Source organism: Mustela nigripes, chromosome 14 (genome assembly GCF_022355385.1).
Source record: "Mustela nigripes isolate SB6536 chromosome 14, MUSNIG.SB6536, whole genome shotgun sequence".
NCBI lineage: Eukaryota > Metazoa > Chordata > Mammalia > Carnivora > Mustelidae > Mustela > Mustela nigripes.
The window spans coordinates 8,515,467-8,535,521 of NC_081570.1; the positions used below are offsets into that span (position 1 = coordinate 8,515,467).

At 55.1% G+C, this 20,055-nt stretch overlaps 1 protein-coding gene across 4 annotated transcripts in view; it reads left to right on the top strand.

Annotated features, from left to right (window-relative positions):
* The first annotated feature begins 618 nt into the window (after positions 1-618).
* Positions 619-20,055, top strand: part of TNFRSF8 (TNF receptor superfamily member 8) — a 62,478-nt gene continuing 43,041 nt past the window's right edge. For all 4 annotated transcript variants that reach the window (XM_059375646.1, XM_059375644.1, XM_059375645.1 and 1 more), the window contains exons 1-2: positions 619-924; positions 13,984-14,071. In XM_059375646.1, coding sequence (XP_059231629.1) covers positions 862-924; positions 13,984-14,071 — 151 coding nt within the window. In that variant the 5' untranslated portion in view covers positions 619-861. The remainder of the gene's footprint in view (positions 925-13,983; positions 14,072-20,055) is intronic.

Here is a 20,055-nt window from a genome sequence, read left to right on the forward strand (position 1 = left end):
ATGCTCTATATACTCTGTCCAACAGTTCCTTAGTCAGTCCATCGGCCTGTCCACCCATCCAGGCACCTGCCCGGCCATCCACGCACACACCCATCTCCAGGGTGCGCTGTTCCCTCACCCACCCACACACCTCTCATCTATTGATTTATTTTTTAGCAACTATTTATTCAGGGGTGTTGGCTTTTTCTGCAGCCCCCTGCCTTCCGCTGTCCCTTCTAAAAGAATCCCCAGGGCGAGAGAGAAGGTCTGGGTTGACCCATGTCACAATCAACTCAGGTCTAGCCCTATGTTGGGGTGGGGGTGCGGCGGGACTATTGTGCTTGGAGCCTCCCAATCTCCTGAGTGCCTCCCCCCACCTCCAGGGGCAAGGGGTGGTGGGCAGGGTCTTGGGGGGGCGGCGGGGGGGGGGGGGGGAGCTGCCTTCCCAGGCCCTCAGTGCCCCGGGGGGCCGGCAGCAAACTCCCTGGAGCCGGGAGAACAGCTTCTGGCCAATCAGGACAGGTCTTTCAAAGAGCAGGAGGGGAGTGTGGCTTGTCCTGAGTCATCTCTGCACGTGTTTGTCCGCGCTTTCTTTTTTTATTTTAGCGTTCTTGGAAACCGCTCTGGGTGCCAGTGCACCTCTGGATGGTGGGGGAAGGGAAGAGTTAAGGCAGAGCCCTCAAAGAAAGTGCAGCCCACTTTTGAAGTGACTTCACAGCTGCGGCCGGCGCCGGGCGGGGAGGTGCGCTGGGGGAAGTCTGCTGGCCCGGAGGTTCACCCAGGTGTTGCTCCGGCTCTGGCCCGGCACGTGGGCGCAGCGCGCTTCCCAGGCCGCCTGGGTGGGCACCTCTCCCCAGCCGGCTCAGCCTTCCAGCCCCCGGGATGTGCCCCCTCCACACCATGCTGGGACTGCTACTCCTGGGGGTGCTGGGAGCCTTCCCGCAGGTAAGAGGGCAGCAGGTGCCTGGGAGGCGCCCGTGGTCCGGAGCCCCCGCCTGGCGACTGCTGCTCTGCGCCCCTGGCAGTGTGGGGAGCGTGGGGGGACAGCGGAAGTCGGGGAGTCTCTGCACCTCGTTACGGCCCAGCTGGGGTGAGGGGGGCACAGGTGACAAACAGGGGGAGAGGCGCCTGCAAGCATTCACAGGTGGGAGGTTGGCTGACAGGCAGCTGCTGGGGGCTCTCTTCCCCGGCCCTGGCCGAATGCCGCAATTATTCATTCAATCAGCAATAATTGAGCAACAGGGGCTGCCTGCTGGAGGTAGGCTCCTCGCGGGTGGGGGTCCTGGGCAGCCCAGGTGGGGCCTCCGTGCCCAGAAGAGGTTGGTGCTGGGGCTCTCCTTGCTACCGGCTCCTGGTCCCTAAAACGGTTGGCGAGGGGAAGTTGAGTGTGGGTGAGACGCGGGAATGAGGGTGCTAGACGGGTGCCAGATCCGTACTTTTGCCCTTACCCCTGTCTGACCGATGCGTGGATCCCGGGCCCTGGAGCACGTGGAGCACGGGGTAGGTGGCCGCCCCTGGAAAAGGTCAGCGATGGGGCTGACGTCTGCTGGAGGAAAACCCCAGAACCGCATCTGGGGACTGCTCTAGGAAAACGGAGCCCTTCCCTGGTGGCCAGCACCGAGCTAGGCATGGGGTGGGAGCAGAGCTCGGATTGACCGGTCAAGGTTTACTTTACCAAGGGCACTGAGCACAGGGTCTGAAGAGGAGAGAGGCCTGTGGCTGGCCGCAGTTCCCTGGTGGATACAGTAAGTGTCCGTGAGACACCTGCAGGGCACTGGTCTGAGCGAGCGCAAAAGGCGGGAACAGCAGTGGTTTGTTGCGGGGAGGGCAGGCCCGTCTTTTTAGTCCTACAGAAAAGGGCGGCCCTATTGTGGAGGTCAGCCCTGTCCATCCCACTCTCCGGGCAGGGGCGAGGAGGGAAGGGGAATGGGCTCCAGGCAGGGGGAGGAGGAGTATAGGTGGAAAAGGGAGACAAGCACACTTCATAAACGCCTGCCCATGTTCCATTAGTTGTAGACGGGTAGGTCGGGTTTTCCATATATGATACAGAACGTGCGGTTCTTCATTCGGCTTTTACGTCGGCAGCTTGTCTTAGAAAGACTGTCGCAGCGGCAATCCTGTTTCTCTTTATTTCTCTTTCCCCCATGTTTATCTTGGGAAATGCTACATAGTATTCTACCAAATGGGGGCTCCATAGTTTTCTTTATTTAGGTCCCTGATGGGTGGGTGGTAAGTTTCCTCCCACCGTGTTGTCTGTTTGTTTGGAATTGTAATGGACCGCATGGCAGGGATGCCTTTGGGAATGTGCAGGAATGTGTACGCTTCTTTCCCCAGGGAAGAAGCTGACGGGAGGAGGCAGAGGTTGCGGGGCGAAAGTGTACGCAGGTGATAAGATGCCACCAAATGGGCTTCCAGGGTGGCTGGACAATCCCCCTTCCTCCCCCGCCCCCCAAGCAGTGCCTGAGCCGAAGTGACTTCCCCACATCCTAACTGACTTTTGATCTTATCAGAGTTTTTATTTTTGTCAATGTGACGGGTGAAAAGGGCCATATCCTTGTTGTCTTAATTTGCATCTCTCATGGGCTCAGGCTGGGGCATTTCGTGGCAGGAGTCCGGCTGTCTGTGGGGGATGGGGACTGCCTGCCCGGCCTCGCCGTCCTCCGACTCCCCCAAGGCTTCTTCCGCCTCTGGGATTCCAGCAAAGTTTTAGGAAATCGTCATAAGAGGAAAAAAAATCCCAGGTCAGGGGTTGAATTTTAAATTCTTTTTTCTCACCGTCTGCTTGGAGACGCCATCATTTTGTGGTGGACGCCTGAGGCCAGAATGACTCCTTGCTGTGTGTCACCTTCTGAGAAAGAGATTGGGCCTCTGATGCCTCGCGCTACAGTCTCCCCAAGAGTGGTTTTGGTGAAGGGACCTGGGGTCACTCTGATGGGAATCCTCAGAATTCTTTGCCCTCAGGCCTCCCGCTGGCCCCCTCATCCGGTCACCTAGAGGTCGGTGGGTGGGTGGTGGCAGGGGAGGGAGGCCCAGGGTCGTTCCATGACCTCTGCAGACTTCAAATTCCTGTCATCCTCTCCCAGGGCTAAAGCTACCACAAAGCTCCCTCCGGCACCCAGATGTAGGCTCTGAGGCTCCCCCTGGGCTCCGATCTGCTGAACGAGGCTTTCCTGGGGTGACTCATAAGCTCTACGTGTCTCTCTTCCATCAGGGCTTTCCAGGGCTAGTGACCCCACACAGCCGAGTGCTAATAGTGGGTTTTAGGCACCAGCAGGAAGGCACCTCCATGCCGGCTTGTCTGGGAAAGGGGACTTTTCCAGCCGCTCTGGGGCTGTGCCGATGCAGGATTTCACCCTATGCACCAGGCAGAAGGGACCCAGAGCGGGATGACCCATATGACGCGGGGGAGGAGGTGTGGGCTGGTCTCACTCCAGGGCCTCCCCTTCCTCAGAGAGTGGCCTGGGCAGCCAGGAGCGCACAGTGGGGTTTGAGCGGGGTTGGGGGGGACATTAGTCAGCTTGAGATCAGTCAATGCTGGAAGAAGTGCAGCATTTACTGTAAGTTTCTGACTCTGCTCCCACTCATCTCTGACCTAGACTTGTTTCTTGGGTTGATTGTGATTCATTCTTCAGCTCAAACACACCTTCCTCCAGGCCTCTTTTGCCTCCGGAACATCATCGGAAGGAAAACAGGGCTGAGGGAGATCTGGGTCTGGGTCGCCCCGGAAACTGGGGGTTCATTGGCCCAGACGGTTGGTTTAGCCCAGGCTTGGCTGGGGTGGCCTCATCGGGCTCATGCGCTGACCCTGGGGGGGCCCGTCTGGGGTCATGGCCGCCATTTTCTAGACGAGGAGGCAGAGGATGGTCTTGCCAATTGTGCCAGGACGGGTCAGGGTCTGAGCGGGACCAGAGCTACAGACCTCAGGGACAGAATGTCAAAAAAGGCAGCTCGGCAAGGCAAGACCAGTTCTCCAGCTTCTCTCTCCCCTGCTATCTCCCCTAGGGGCTGTTGGGGCAGAGGGAGGGAGGCCTCATTCCAAAATCTTGGCTGTCTAGGGTCGAAAATCACTGGCATTCTCATTGGCCTCCACGGTGGGGAGGGACCTTTTCTATGCGACCCAATTCAATTACTCACTGACTTCTTGGGTCCTCGGGGATATTCCTCCAAGTTCCCATTCATTCATAAAATCATAAAGGAGCAGCTTCTCTGGGCCTGGCCTGTGCTGGAGTGCTGTGGAAAGGTAAGCCATTATTAAGCTCCTCGTGAATGCTAGGTACTGAGGGTACAGGATGAAGATGAACCGATCCTTGCCCCCGAGGGTGTGGGAAGAGGGACCCAGAGAAGAGAGACTAGCGCTTGTGGGGAGATCTGCCCCCGCCAGTGGGAGCCCACAAAGGGCCCGTGCTCACCTCCACCTGCACTGGAGGGAGAAAGCTTTTGACACGGGGGCTGGGGGTTGAGGAGAGAAGGGGGCCAATGTCCTCGCCAATGGCCCGGTGGAACAGCATGTCGGCGAGGGGGTGTGGGCATGGGCTCTTGAAGCTCCCTCGTTGGCTTTCATGCAAGGTCTCTGGGCTTCCAGAAGGCGCCCGCCAGATGCGGTTCCTGCACTGGGACAGGCTGAGTTCTCTCTGTCCACACAGTCTCGTGGTGGAATTGGGGGGGGCCCTGCATCCCGGGTCCCTGGCTCCCCTCCCTGTGCAGGCTGGGATGACAGAGGTGGTCCCGGAAACAAGCTGGCCCTTCTAGCAGGTGAGCTGACACGGGGATGAATCCAAGACACCTCCAAGACACCTCCAAGAACGGACAAAAGCTAAAGTACCCGGGCAGGGGTGGGGGAGGGGCTCCCTATCCTTTAAAGCCATTCAGTTTTCCGTGGCAGCCGCCGTGTCCCTCAGTGGCTGCTGCTGCTGGGTCTGCTAGCCCCAGGGCTGGTGCTTTATCCCATCCGAGGTCTCACTGAGCGTGAAGCCTGAGTCTTTGCTGCCGCCCCAGAACTTTCAGGAGGACCGTGATCTAAATGGCTGGCTCAGGCAGCTGGGCTGGGGGTTCTCTCGGGCAGGAGGGGCGTCGGTGAGAAGTGAGGAGCTAGCAGTCACAGAGTTTGGACTCAAGGCCAGACCTTGGTACTGTTGACTGACTTGCCTCCATGCTGTCCATCCCGTCTAGTCTCCGTTGCTCTATAATCTTCAGTGGCTCCCCATTGCCAAAGGTAACATTTCCCAAAGTTACTTCCAGGGAACAGGCGTTCCATGAGGAAAGGGTTCTGTGACCACCTAGGATTGGGAAACAATTTGTCTCTCGGGCCCCCAACTTTTCCTTGGAGAATCGGAGAGCGAGCAAGCACAGTAAAGGCCCTAGATTTAAAATGTTAACCTCCCAGATGGAATCCAGGGCTTGGTGGGTTGGTCGTATTTCTTTTTTAGGGTTTTTGGCTTGTCACCTGAGGACGGTGGGTGGAACCGGTGTTTGGTGGCACACCGTGTGGGGAATGACGAGTACGTGCCGCCCATCTGGCCCCAAGTCCTGGGCCTCTTCTCCTTCTGCTCCCACGGTCTCACCCTATAAACCGCCGATTTCCCATACTACTCTGTTTTTCCCTCTTCAGACCTTCTTCTCTGTGGGGCCTTCTGCCGGGGAAGCTCTCCCCTTCCTTCCCTCCTGCCAAGATCTTACTTGCCTTCGAGAAAAAGTGGAAGCGCCCCTCCTCCGAGAACGTGTCGTGAATCCCCCCCCCCCCCCCCCCCCCCCCCCCCCCCCCCCGCCAGGCCCGGCGCCCCCCCCCCCCCCCCCCCCGCTCGGTCCTGTTCTCTCCCTGTTGCATGAGGCTCGCGGCATCTTGCGTGGCGTCGGCGATCCCTGCGTTTGTCTCATTGTGTCTCCGAGGTTCTCCTATAGTCCTTTGTTCTGCAGGCTGGTGCGTCGTGTCTCCAGCGGGCCCGTCGCGGGAGCTGCGTTAGTGAGCTGGGACCGTCCGGCACTGGCTTTTCCTGAGGCCCCAGCGCCGGGCCCAGCTCCCAGTTCCCCGCAGGCCTTTAGGGAACGCTCAGTGGAAGGAGACGTGGCTTTTTTCTTGGTCTTCTGGATTGGGGCCCTGGCTGAGTTCCCTCCCAGGCCATCATTACCACGCATTCAGCGGCTCGGAACAACACAGAGGATCATCTTTCTGATCTGCGGTTCCTAAATCCAAAATGGCATTGGGCTGGACTGGAGGTTTGGGCAGGCCTGCGCATCTCTGGAGACTCGAGGCGGGAGATGCGTTGCCTTGCCTTCCCAGCTGCTGGGGGCATCCTGGGGCTCAGGCTTCTTCCTCCCCCTTCACACCGGCCGCAGACCCCTCTCTGATCGTCCCCAGCTTTCCCTGATCGGACTCACCTGCCCTTTCAAGGATGCTTCTGATGGCCCTGGGCTCACTTGCATAATCTAGGATCATCCCATTTCAGGGTCACTCGTTAGCAACCTCAGTTCCCCTCTGCCACATAAAGAGGTATCATCGTCGCTTCTGGGGTTTTGGACGGGGACATCTTCGGAGGGGTGCTCCTCCGCCCACCACAGACGCCTTCTCGTCTTCTCCCGTCCCGCAGGGGAGAGTTGCGGGGAAGGACGGCCACTGTTCTGGTGAGCACCAGCTCAGAGAAGGTCTCAGCTTTTCCTTGCATTCTGCCAGCGAGTGCCAGACCCCCTCCTTGGGGGCTGTTTCTGGGTCTCCTGTCTTTGGGTTTATCTCCAGACACAGGCCTGGCTGCATGGAGCCATTTGCATACCCCCTGCAGCCCCCTGGAAGCCAGGGGTGGGAACTGGGGGAGAGCCCCCCCATCCCCGTCTCCTGCTCTTGGGCGTGAGATCAAGGAGGGATGTGGCCGGCTGACTGAGACCGGGGTGGACTGTGTGTCTGCGGGTGTGCTTAGGGTTAGGGAGGCACACAACTTCAATTTTAGGTGGTCTCTTGGCCTGGAGCTCTAGCTAGCCCTGTGGGTAGAGAGCGGGGCTCAGAATCCCCCAGGACGGGGATATGACCAAACCCAGTCTACAGACAGAATAACCCAGGGCTGTAGTCAGCAGAATACTGGTCCCTTAAAACATCCGTGTCCTAAACCCTGGAATCTGTGAATATGTGCCCTTACCTGGAAGAGGGGACCTCGTGCCTGTGGTTAAGGGTAGAGACCGTGAGGGGGGAGATCGGCGTGGAGTATACAGGGGGGCCCACTGTCCTCGTAAGAATCCTTCAAAGAAGGATCTTTCCTGGCTGTGTCAGGGAGAGACGATATGGAAGGAGAGGGAGATGTGACTGAAGGATTTGCCCCACCAGTGTGGCCTTTGCAGAAGGAGGAGGGGGGCAGTATGCCAAGCAATGCCATCCAGGCAACACAGCAGTTTCCAGAAGGTGGGTCTTCGCTGACGGGCCGCATAGAGGTGGGACCTCGGTTTTCATGGCAAGGAAATGGATTCTCCCCCCACAGCTGCTGGCAAGGATGCCGCCTGCCCACACCTTGATTTTGGCCGGCTGACACTTGACCTGGACTTGGGGGTGGGGTGAAAAGGGAGGGGTCTCTGAGGGAGTGGCACGAAAGACCAGTGGGAGAGGGTGCTGGACAAGGAGAGAATGGGGTGGTCAGGCAGGACCGTGTCCAAGGATGCCGGAGGGAGGAAATGAGGTAGGGGTAGAAGTGGGGACGGGAAGAAGGTGGGAGAAGGTGCTGGAGGATGAACAGGCCAGCTGGGTCTCCTGGGCCGCTGCCCGCACTGTGGACTTTATTCATTGTTTCATTGGAACCCTTCAGCAGGGGGCAGGGAGGAGACCAGGCCTGTGTCCGAGAAGATCCGTCTGGCATCTGCGCTGAGTGGGGCACAGGGCCCCCGGGGCGGATGGGAGGAGGGCCTTGGATGGCTCCCGGCAAGTGCATGCTGGGGGGTGGTGAGGAAGCGCTGGTGAACTTGAGGGTAGCACTGGGGGTTAAGCAGGCAGGACTAGTGACACAGAACGTGGTGGATCAGAGCCCACCCAAGATGGGTCGGTCCAGATTCCGGGGCTAACACTGTCCAGGCAAGTTTCTTAACCTTCCTGTGCCTCGGTTTCCCCACCTGCAAAATGGGACAGATGTAAAATGGTCTAGACTGGGACCTGAGATTTTGCATCTTTAGCTGCTCCTAGCCCAGGCATCTCACCTTGAATGACAGAGGCAGGGATTGCCTGGGCTAAGGGTGGGATGTGTTCTCCCAGCTCTGCCTGCCTCTGGTCCCTTTGTGCATTTTGCATTTGATCTGGCTCCCCTAGCCTCCAGCCCCCCACCTCCAGTATCTTGGTTCCTGCAGGTGCAGCCCAGCTCCTGTTCGCTTCTAGGCAACCAAAACCAGGTGGGGCTTTTTGAAAGTGAAATTTACCAGGTTTTGTAGGGAAAACCAAACCAGCCTGAAAACAGGCAGGTTTAGAAATGGAAAGGTTTCAGGCCACTCTCTTTTTATCTTGATGCCACCAAGGTCAGGCCCCAGTCCTCTGGTTGCACAGCTCATTACTCTGTGGACACCTTGCTCTGCCTCAAGCCTGCTGGGGAACCCCACCCAAAAGCCCCCCTTGCAGTCCCTGGGCTTCCCCCTCCCACTCTCTCCTTTCTGATGCCCCTTCTCTTCCAGGGGCATCAGAAACTGATGCCAAGGCCAGTTCCCCAGGGGCAGCAGGAACTGATGGGCCATCCAGGGTTTGGACCAGTGGCCAGGGGAGATTGATGGCGCCCCAGTGTCCAGGAGGTCAGCCTTCTTGGGGCTGCCCTAGTGCTGAAGGGGAAGGGTCTATGTGAATGGGCAGTGGTGCAGGGCAACCTGGGGGCCGACAGGGAGATTGCAGAGGAAAAGGAAAGAGCAGGGCCAGAGGTGAGGCTCTGGGGCGTGGGAGTGGGCTAGCTTCTGGGCATCACGGCGCTGCATAGGTGAAGCTTAGGACGCCAGATGCCACCTCTCTCTAGTTTATGGGAAGGTGGGGTTGTCTCCCATACGGGAGCAGCAGCTCCTAGAGAGTATTCGGGGAGCAGGTCAGCTCTCTGATGGGCAATAGGGGCTCAACGCCCCCATGGAGTGGTCGGGGTGGTCAGGAGTCCCCTGACCCCAACTCAGATCCTGCCTGCCACCTACGTTGGGCAGGTCCTTCTCCACTCCGAGATCAGTTTCTGGGGTAGTAGGGCCTCTCAGGACTGTTGGGTTCAACAACTGTTGTGACTTCTACAGCATGTGTGCACTGCTCTGGCCCCATTTCTGGGCACCTGTAAAACCATGCATGACGTCATCGGCAAAAAAATTCCCCACTGTCTCTGCCGGAGAAGGTCAGCCACAGCAGTCTGGGGGCATCTGCGGTGGATGCTGGGGGAGGGCGCTGAGCTGTGCCTCCACCTGGACTCAGCCTCTGTCCCTCTTCCTCCACAAGCCCCACGCGAGAACAAGGCCCCACTCTCCTTCCAGGGCATCCTGGCTGAGGGCCCAGCGCCCCCTGGTGGCAGCCTTGGATTGACAAGGTTTATTGCGAAAATTGTTGCCATCTCTTTTTTGAGCACCTGTTACTGGCAGGTGTGGTTTTGTACAATTTCTTTATCTTTCTCTCTCCTTGCATGTAGGCATAAAGAACACAGAATCCAATATAAAGTCCATATTCAAATGTCACCATCTATGTCAATATTCTCTTTTATAGCCCCACTCAGATTCAGAATCCATTCCAGACATTGCATTCAGCCACACTGTCCCATTAGTCTCCCTATTCTGGAACATGCCATAGCTCTTCTTTCTCTTTCACGCAAAGAGTCCAGGCCAGTTGTTTTGTAGAAAGCCCCTCAGCTTGGGTTTATTTGCTGTGTCCTCATGATTTGATTCAGACTATGGACTTCTGGTAGAAAGAAACCACAGATGTGATACGGTGCCCTTCCCAGCACAATAGACTGTCTTTACTTTAGATGGGCAGCCTGTGGCCCAGAGAGGGGGAGAGAACTGGGGACACAGTGATGCTCAAATATCCTCTTGGCACTTAGTTGCTGTGTGACCTCAGGTGGGTGACTGAGCCTCTCTGAGCTGTAGTTTCCTCATCAGTATCATGGGGGAGGGGTGATCTGGCCCGAGAGGGCTGTCAGTGGCATAAAGGAGGAGCTGTGTGACTGGGGTGGAGGGCATGACGGGCAATACCATGGATTCCCTATTCTTTTCTGCACCTTCCACCGTCCCCCACTGACTCAGGATGTGGTAGCAGGAAGTGGAGGGTAAGAATTCAGGCTACTGTCAGCTGCACCCCCCCCACCACCATCCAGACCCTGGAGAGACAAGGGCCTGGACCTACAGCCTCCTCAGAGTCCATAATTATCAATAAGATGAGTGGGCAGCCAGAAGGGGAAAACCCAGGCCAGCGACCCAGAATTTTCCCCACACTCAGCAGGCCTGAACTTTTGCACCCCCCACCCAGCTCCACCAGTAGGCATCCAAACTCACTTGGTTAAATGTTGGGGGGGCAGGCAGGTCTCTGTCCCTAGCGAGGCTCGCAGAAGCTCCCCAGTTTACAGGAGAAGAAGGAGGTCCTGCTGGAGGGAGGGCACTGGGTGTGGGTGGGTAAAGACAGTGTCCTCGAGTCGAGGCCTCAAGTCCTGGGGCTCTGGATTAAGTGAGAAAGGAGGTACACAAGTGCCACGGGACTGGTGGGGCGCAAATGGCAGGTTACATTGATTTCCCATTTATATGGTAACATTTCAGATGCGCAAAAAGAGGGGAAAAAAGGATAATGTGATCAAGACTCTACATATCCATCTTCCAGCCACACTGGCCTTCTCCTGCTCTCTGACATGATGGAAGGACTCATTCATTAGTGTTCACTGTTCCCTTGGCTGGAGAGAAGAGCAGAGAAGCCCCTCAGACCAGCCAGGCATCTCCCCTATGGGGGGAGGGTTAGGAGACGGCTTCTGTTTTCTCCCCAAACCAAGAAAGCCCATTCATCTCATTCATCCTACAAGCGGCCACCTGGGCTCTGCCAGGCACTGCCTGCCCGGGGGGCTGCTGATACAGAGGTGGGACATAGCTCCCTCTTCCCTCTCCCGTCTCCCTCTTGTCTCCCTTCCTGGAGCTTAGAAACCTGCTTCATGTTCCCCTTTCTTCCTTCCTTCCTTCCTTCCTTCCTTCCTTCCTTCCTTCCTTCCATTTTATTTATTTTAGAGGGAGAGAGAGAGAGAGCATGAGCAGGGGGAAGTGATGGAGATAGAGGGGCTCCCTGCTGAGCCAGGAGCCCTACGCAGGACTCGATCTCAGGACCCTGGGATCGTGACCTGAGCTGAAGGCAGATGCTTAACTGACCAAGCCACCAGGTACCCCATGCTCCCCTTTCATTCCACCAGAAGGACAAAGTTCCTCCCCCAGGATGTCAGCAGAGATTTTCTTCTCTCAAGCTCCTTCTGACAAAGGGACTTAACTTATTTATTCATTCATTTATCCATTTATTTATTTATTTATTTTTAAAAGATTTTATTTATTTATTTGACAGAGAGATTTATTTATTGGCAGAGAGGCAGGTGGGTGGGGGGGGGGGGAAGCAGACCCTCTGCTGAGCAGAGAGCCCGATGCGGGCCTTGATCCCAGGACCCCGGGATCATGACCCAAGTCAAAGGCAGAGGCCCAATGCACTGAGCCATCCAGGCACCCAGGACTTAACTTTTAAAGAGCCCTGGAAGTCTATGGGGGAACTTGTTAAAATGTGTATTCCTGAAAAAAGTGAGTGTTGACCCCTACTTTACACCATGCACCAAAATGAAACCTGACAAGGAAGGTTAAGGGATATTATCAAGCAGGTAATGTGGGAGAGAATCTGAATGACATTGGGCTCCCAAGTATTTCTTATAAAGGACATTGACCATGAAAGAGAAGATGAATAAATTGTCCCTCATTAAAACTAAGAACTTCTGTTCATCAAAAGGCTCCCTGGGTGCCTGAGTGGCTCAGTTCATTAAGCGGATGCCTTCCACTCAGGTCATGATCCCAGGGTCCCTGGATTGAGTCCCATATTGGGCTCCATGCTCAATGGGGTATCTGCTTCTCCCTCTCCTTCTGCCCCTCCCCCTTCTCTTTCTCTCTCTCTCTCACTTGCTTTCTCTTAAATAAATAATCTTAAAAAATAAACTAATTAAAAAAAAGTCTCCCTTAAGAGTGGCACCTGGGGTGGCTCAGTCAGTTGAGCATCTGACTCTTGGTTTCATCTGAAGTCATGATCTCAGGGTCTCAGTATCAAGCCCTGCAGCAGGCTCCATGCTCTGTGTGGAGTCTGCTTGGGATTCTCTCCTCCCTCTCCCTCTCCCCCTCCCTGGACTCACATGCTCTTTCTCTCTCTTTTTCTGAAACAAAATAAATAAAATCTTTAAAAAGGGGGGGGGGGATCCCTTAAGAAAGTGAAAAGGCCAGCCACAGAAGGGGAGAAGGTATTTATTATTCATTTATTTACCAAAGGGTTTGTATCCAGAATATATGAAGAGTTCCCACACATCAATAAGAAAAGTCAGACAATTCAACTTAAAAAAAAAAAAGAAGAAGAAGACCTCATTCAGGTCTTATAAAAGACAATATCCAGAAGGCTAACAAACATGTAAAAAGATACTCAACATCGTTATGCCCCCTGAGAAACGCAACATAAAGGATATAATCTAAGGCCGTTGCACACTCAGCACTATGGCTAACATTTTTAAAACTGACTCTACCAAGTGTTGACAAGATTGGGGAGCGATTGGAACACTTACACACAGCAGTGAAGGGTCAGTTTAGAAAACTATGGGGAGGGCGCCTGGGTGGCTCAGTGGGTTAAGCCGCTGCCTTCGGCTCAGGTCATGATCTCAGGGTCCTGGGATCGAGTCCCGCATCAGGCTCTCTGCTCAGCGGAGAGCCTGCTTCCCTCTCTCTCTCTCTGCCTGCCTCTCCATCTACTTGTGATTTCTCTCTGTCAAATAAATAAATAAAATCTTTAAAAAAAAAAAAAAAAAGAAAACTATGGGGATTCTATCAAAGCTGAGCATACCACACTTTATGACCAAGCAATTCCCGCCCCCACCCCGGGGTGGAGTCCAATAGAAATGTGTACATTTGAGCACCAAAATGTATGTATAGGGCTGTTCCTAGTGGCATTATTCATAATGATCAGGAGTGGAAACAACACTAAGGTCCATGAAGAGTAGACTAGATAAATCAATTGTGCCTATTCATTCACGTGAGGCAGCACTACGCAGCAATGAACTTGAAGGAACAGCTGCCATTTGCAACAAACTGTGTAATGCAACAGGCTTTGCAACAAAGTGTAATGTTGAGTTAAAGAAGCCAGTTGCAAGAGAACAGAGATCATTCTACCCATTGAAACTCAAAAGCTGAACAAGACCAGTCTATGGTAGAGAAGTTGGGTTAGCCGGTGCCTTTTGCAAGTAGTTCATGGAAAGGGGCATGAGGGAGGGTGCCAGGTGCCAGCAGCATCCTGGTTCTTGACCTGGGTGCCAGCTGTGAGACATGGTCACACTGGAATAATTCAGTGGGTATGTCCTTGAGATGTGTGCACTTTCCTGTAGAGCATGTTAGACCACAACAAACAGATTTGCCATATTGCTGGGTCCATGTCAGAGGCCAGGTAGGAGGCAACTGAATTAACTAATCCAGGGGAGAGAGGATGGGGACCGGGGCCAGGTGGAGGATGTGGGGGCGGGGAGAACATTGGTCCAAAGAGGCCAAGAGAGTTTGCTGATGGGTTGGATGTGAGCCTGAGAGGAGAGGGCAGAGCCAGGTTTGGGGCTGAATTCTGGAAGGCTGGAGTTGCCATCACACTCCCCCCTCCCAATGCAGCGGGTCGGAGGCAGGTATGAGATCAGGTGTTCCTGTCCGGATTCTCCTCTAAAACTTGAGGCTCTGTCTCAGGCCTGGTGCTGACAGTGAGTGGAGACCTGGCCTCCTGGGATCCGAGGGGCAGGAGGGGTCTGTGTCTGGGACCAGCCTGGTCTCACCAATGTATCCTGCCCTCAGGATGGAGTTCGGAGGAACGCCTGCGAGGAAGGCCCCAACCACTCCTATGACCAGACTACTGGGAGGTGCTGTTACCGCTGCCCCGAGGGTGAGTGGGGGTGCTGGGGAGGGACGGGGTTGGGGGGTGGACTTTTGTCCCTATGGTATAAAACTCTGGGGTGATTGGTGAATGGGCAAGATGAAAGCCCATGTTGTCATCGTCACATTGGCTCTAGATTTCTGAAGCTTTTGCTCTTAGTCCTGGCTGACCCCTTAAGAACCCTTACCATACGCACGCCGGTCTGAGAGCCTCAGAAGCATTGCACGAGCTCCACAGCATCCTTTATTAATCCCATTTTGTAGATGAGGCTGTCGAGGGTGCTGTAAGCTTGGGTAGCTGGCCCAAGGTCACAGAGCTGGGAAATGGGGGAGCTGGCGGGGGGCTGGGGACTGGAGCCCAGGGTTCTGTGACCCTGGAGCCTGGGCTCTCGACACCCCCAGACTGCCCCTCATTTCTGAGTCTGGAAGCCCTTTGCAGTCCTCATCTTTTCCAGCCCAGAACGTGCATTTATCTCTGGGCCAGCTGAGCCCTAAATCTCTCTGGAACCAGGCTCCCTGCTCGGCGCCCATTCCTGGGAGGCTCACCCAGCACCAGCACCATGACTGGCTCTGAGTAGAATATCAGCTTGCCTCTCGCTCACTGGGCTGGGGCGGCTCTGGCCCGAAGAGGCGAGCGGCCAGAACGGGGTGGTGAGGCTGTCATCCTTGTGGTTGTTAGCAGAATTCCCAAGGCACTTCCAGTAGCCTTGGCTGGGTGGGACACGAGCTAGAGCTGAACTATGGTCTCTGATCTCGGGTGCAGCCTTGAGTGGGAAAGATGCTAATTCTGACTGTGGAGGGCATGAGGACTGCCTCGTGCTTAGAGGACAGGAGGCCACTGGAAGTGGGGGGTGACTTTTGGGATAGTTAGGAGCTCACCTAGCCATCCTCTCAGCCCGCCAGCTTTGCTGTCTGGAGGGTGGCTCCCGGCCATGGTGCACAAAATCATCCAGGGTAAGTGGCCTGAGCCGGACGGGAAGCCCAGTCTGTCCCTAGACCTATAGCCTCTCTGCTCCACCGCAAGGGTGGACCGAGCCCAAGCTCAGCGCCCCCTGCCCCGCAAGGACCCAGAACAACATTTTGGAAAATAATTGGATATTTTCTATTTCCAAAAATGTTTCAAAGTTGTCATGGTAGGGAAAAGAGTAGAAATTTATTGGATTTTCTCCCCTTTATTTTATGGGTTAGTGTGGGTTTTGAAGTACATACGAGGTGGGCGCCTGTGTTTCCCTTAGGGCCTGGGACTCCTGTGCCTGACTGGCCAGCCCCCTCACCAACTCCCCATAAGCCTGCCCATCCCCCACCTAACCCTTCACCCACTCTCTTACCTGCCCACCCCTCCCCCGTCCTATGTCCTTCACCCCCTCCCCATTCCTTCTGCCACTGGTCCCCCACTCATGCCCCCATCTGGCTCAGGCTGCTCTTGCTGCCATAACAAAACACCACAGATGGGGAGTGGGGCTGGGGGGTGCGGGTGGGGGTGGGGCACGTCCACAATGGACATTTGTTTCCAGACCATTCTGGAAGGCAGAAAGTCCAAGACCAAGTTTCCAGCAGGGCTTCTGGTGTAAAGCTCCTCTTCTTGGCTTGCAGACAGCTCCCTTGTCATGGCTGAAGGAGAGAGAGGAGTGGGGAAGAGAGAGAGAGAGAGAGTGCGAGCAAGAAAAGAGATACATTTCCCTTTTCCTCTTGTAAGGACCACCAACCCTGTCGGATCCAAGCTCCACTCTCCTGACCGCATTTGTCCTTAATTACCTCCTGAAGACCCTGTCTCCAGATAAAGTCCCACTGGGGGTGAGGGCTTCAGCATGTGGATTGGAGGGGGCCACAGCTGGGCCACAGCACCCTCCCCCTCCCATGCGGCGCCATCCACCCACCCACTCCTCCCTTCCCACTTCCGTGTGCTCTTCTGCCCACCCAACCAACAACCGTTTATTGCTTCAACTAATCGTGAGGTCACTCGTCACCTTTTTCACCCTTTTCCCCTTGGCCTTTCTTCTGTGCTTTCAAGTCTCTAGGCCTTTGACATGCCTGTCTGCCCTGGGATGCCCTCTCCCACCGCCGCCACCTCCTGCAGTCCCGGTACTGCCTCCTCCAGGAAGCCTTCCCTCACCAGCCCAGTGCTGTGTGGCGGGGGGCACGCTGCTTCTCCCCAGGACAACAGCAGTCAGGACAACTGCAACACAGGGCTCTGTGACTTAACACGGGACCCATAATTCCAGCTGCAGGAAGAAAGACACTTTCTTCCCAGCCCCTCCAGCTTCCTTCACCCCTGCCTGGTGCAGTCCCCACCGGGTGTAGTGGGCGGAGACAGAGTGACACCTGCCCAGCGATGCTGTGACTTGGGAAGAGAGGGCTGCCCTCCCCCCACGTTCTCTCTCTGTGGCCCAGTGACCGGAGGCGGCTGAGCGCTTCTTGCTGGTGTGGTGGGCGGGGCATTTTGCTGGAGTTTTATTGACCCGGTGCTTCCGGCAAGCAAGAGGAAAAGAGAAAAACCCACAAAAACCCCTTCCTCGGTCTCTGGGGGAAATTTCTGACATTTTGCCCGCCCTATGCAATCGGGCTCAGCTGAGCCGTGGCAGTGTTGGCCGGAGGTGGGTTGCTAGAGGAAGGAAACTGGGAGACCTTTGAGACTGAGAAGTTTTGATGTCAATGAGTCTCTCCTCTCACCCAGCCACGGATGCCCTTTGTAGCATTCTTGACAGCTGCTCCCCAGTCCTCTGCTTACACACCCTCAGTGACGGGGAGCTCACTCACTGTTTCATAACAAGGACAACAATTATTGCCGATGGAGCATGCTTTGTGCTGGCCACAGTGCCAGCCCTTCACCTGCATTAGCTTACTGAATCCTGACAGGAAACCCAGAGAGGAAACTTGGACTTGGTTCAGAGATTTTCCCACGGTCATATGCTAGTAAGTAGCCTGTGGGAGCCTTATTGGAGCCCCTACTGGCTATCTCTTAAAGCCTGAGTGTGGCTAACTCAGAAACCTGAGCCCTTTCCTCTTAGCTGGTGCTGACAGCTGGTGCAAGACAGAGCATGTCAGCGAGGAGCCCCTGTGGGGGCTACAAACCCCCTCCTATTCTGCCCCTTCCTTCCTGGATCACCTTCTCCTTAGTGCCCAGAGTGGGAGGAGGGAATCCTGCAGAAGTGTGAAGCCTGCTTCTGGTGGGCGTGGGGGGACATCGTGAAGACAGGTCCCACGTTATACAGAGAGCATGGCTTGCCTGGGGCTGTGTGAGTGTACCCCATCGTGTCCCAGGAGCAGAGGGGATTCTCCAAGGGCTGTGAGCAGGAAGGAGGAGGCGGAAGCCTCCTTGGGGTTTCCAGCCCTTGGTCAAGCTTGGAAGACCCACAGTTCCCTTCCTGGTCTGTTCTCCCTCGTTCACCAAGAGGGACACAGGACCAACATCTTCCAGTTCCAGTTCCAAAGCCCAAGAAGAAAGCATCCAATGGTATAGATGTCCACCTCTGCTCTGGTTCCCCCTGGCCCTGGGCCACTGCTTGAGGGAGAGGACAATTCTCCAAGAAGGGCAGCTTATGGGCTAGGAAGCCCTTCCAAAACGTGTCTATTGCCCCAGGCTGTTAGAACTTGGGGTGGTGCTGCTGGCAGCCATGGGAACACACTCCCAGGGCATGTGGCCTGACTGAGGGGTCTTCCTGGAGGAAAAGGAGTCCTGGGAATGAGCAGGGGTTGGCCGGGCCAAGGTGGGGAGGGGGCGTGCTCTGGGAAGAGGCACAGAATATGCAAAGGCCTCGAGGGGAGCAGGATGGACCGCTGGAGAATTGGGAGGGTTTTATTTGGCCAAAGGCCAAGCCCAGGCCATGTAGGGGGAATGGAGGAGGGGCTGGCGGCCAGACCAAGTGCAGAGCAGTTCTCAGTGTGAGAGTTTCTTTGGCCAAAGCAGCTGGGGCCTGGTTGCCTGATGCTGCACCAGAGGTGAGAGAGGGTGCAGGATTGTTAGCACAAACTTTGAGAACATCTGGAGTCAGCAAAGCGCCCTGGGATGGAAGGGGAGTGGCTGGAGACAGATTGCGACAAAGGGACCCATTCTAGCACAGTCTCTGCAGGCCCTGAGCCTTTCTCTGCTGTTTTTGTTTCTGATTTTGAAAGTGATTCAGTGCAGAAAATCTGTGTGGAGAATGGGCAAAGAAGAAAATAGGAATGAATCAGGGCTCATAATTCTTTGGCTCCGTCTGCTCCAGCCCCCATGGACTTTCTGTTCTTGGCATGTCCTGTTCTGTCCCCAGGGCCTTTGCACAGGTGGTTCCTTCTGCCTGGAGCGATCTTCCCACACCCTCTGTGCAGCTGCCTCTTTCAGTCCTTGGGAACTCAGGAAGGCCTCCCCGATCCCTCCCTCTGGAGCTCTCCTGCCTCTTCCTCTGCCTTCTCTTCTGGTTCCTGCTTTATTTTCTTCCAAGTTTGTTCACACACTGGAAACTGACTTGCCAATTTCTTTCTGTGCTTGCTTGCCTCTGCTCCTCTAGGCTCGAGGATAAGCTCTACGGGAGTAGGGATCTCACCTTCTCCACTTTCTATGTTCAGTGCCTGGCACACAGGTGATGGTCAATAAATGTTGAGTTGAGTGAAAATAGAATCCCAGCATGAAGTGAGTCACTTGAATCCCTGAATACATTTTCTGGAGCAGAGTGCATTTCTAGAGTTCGCCCCAAACAGCCCCTGGCGCTGAGAGGTGAATTTAAAGGGATCTAGAGAGGGGTACTGGATGGGGTCAGAAGATAAGGAAAATTCCAGCAGGGGATGGTGTTTCAGCCTGAGCTGGTTGGCTTCAGAGGGATCCCCAGTGGGTAGAAATGGAGATGGATAGATTCATCAGCCTGTGCGAAGAACATTTGTATTCATTCCCTAGGGCTGCCATCAACAAAGTACCATGAACTGATAGATGGACACAACAGAAATGGGTTATCTCACAGTTCCAGAGGCTAGAAGTCCAAGATCAATGTGCTGGCCTGCCATGCTCCCTCTGAAGCCTCTGGGGAATGTTCTCGCCTCTCTCCCAGCTTCTGGTAGTTCCTTGGCTGGTGGCAGCATGAGTCCAGTCTTCATCTGGCTGTTCCCATGTGCACATGTGTCTTGTATCCAGATTTCCCCCCTTTTTATCATCTTGGATTAGGGCCCACCCCAATGACTGCATTTTAATTTAATCACCTCTGTACGGATCTGGTCTTCAAATAAGATCACATTCTGAGATACCAGGAGTTAGGGTTTCAGCATGTCTCTTTCAAGGGACATAATTCGACCCATTACAACATTCCAGGACATAGGAGGAGTGCCAGAGAAAAGACCAAGGTACCCAGTGGTGGCTGCAGCTTAGAGCCCATGAAGGGAGCCATGTACAGTGATGCCAAAGCAGGAATCAGAGCCAGAGGGAGGCCTGAGAATGTGAGGCTGGGTCCATATTGATTAGGTGGTCAGAGCACATATCGATCAGATCTATGTACCAGGCCCTGTGAGAGGGGAATCACTGGTGAGCAGAAAGGCAAAGATTCAACCTTGAGGAGCTCACAGTCATGGGAGGAATTTAGATACTAAGACAATGTATCCCACAAATAAGTATGATTACACATCTAGATTAAATAGATTACAGCAGACTTGGGCATAGGAGGGCAAGGTATGTGGATCTCTGACGGTTTACAACAGGGGTCTTGACCAAGTTGTTGACAGAGTGACACCCTGACAATGATGGGAAGGCTGAGCAAGGGTTTACTAGGGGAAAGGGGAGAGGCACATTTGTGGCAAAGGGCCAGCTTGGGCAAAGGTCCTGGGGGCAGAAGGGAGCATGACCCCTTTGGGGGACATGGAGATTCCAGTGTGCCTTGAGATTAGACAGTAAGGGAGTTGTAGGTGGGCAGAACCTCCTTAACCTTAAAGGACCTAGGGCTCTATCCTGGGAGCCATGAGATGGCTTTGAAAGTCTTAGGCAAGAGGTGATGGGGTCACATTTACCTCTCTGAAAGACCACTGGGGAGCTAC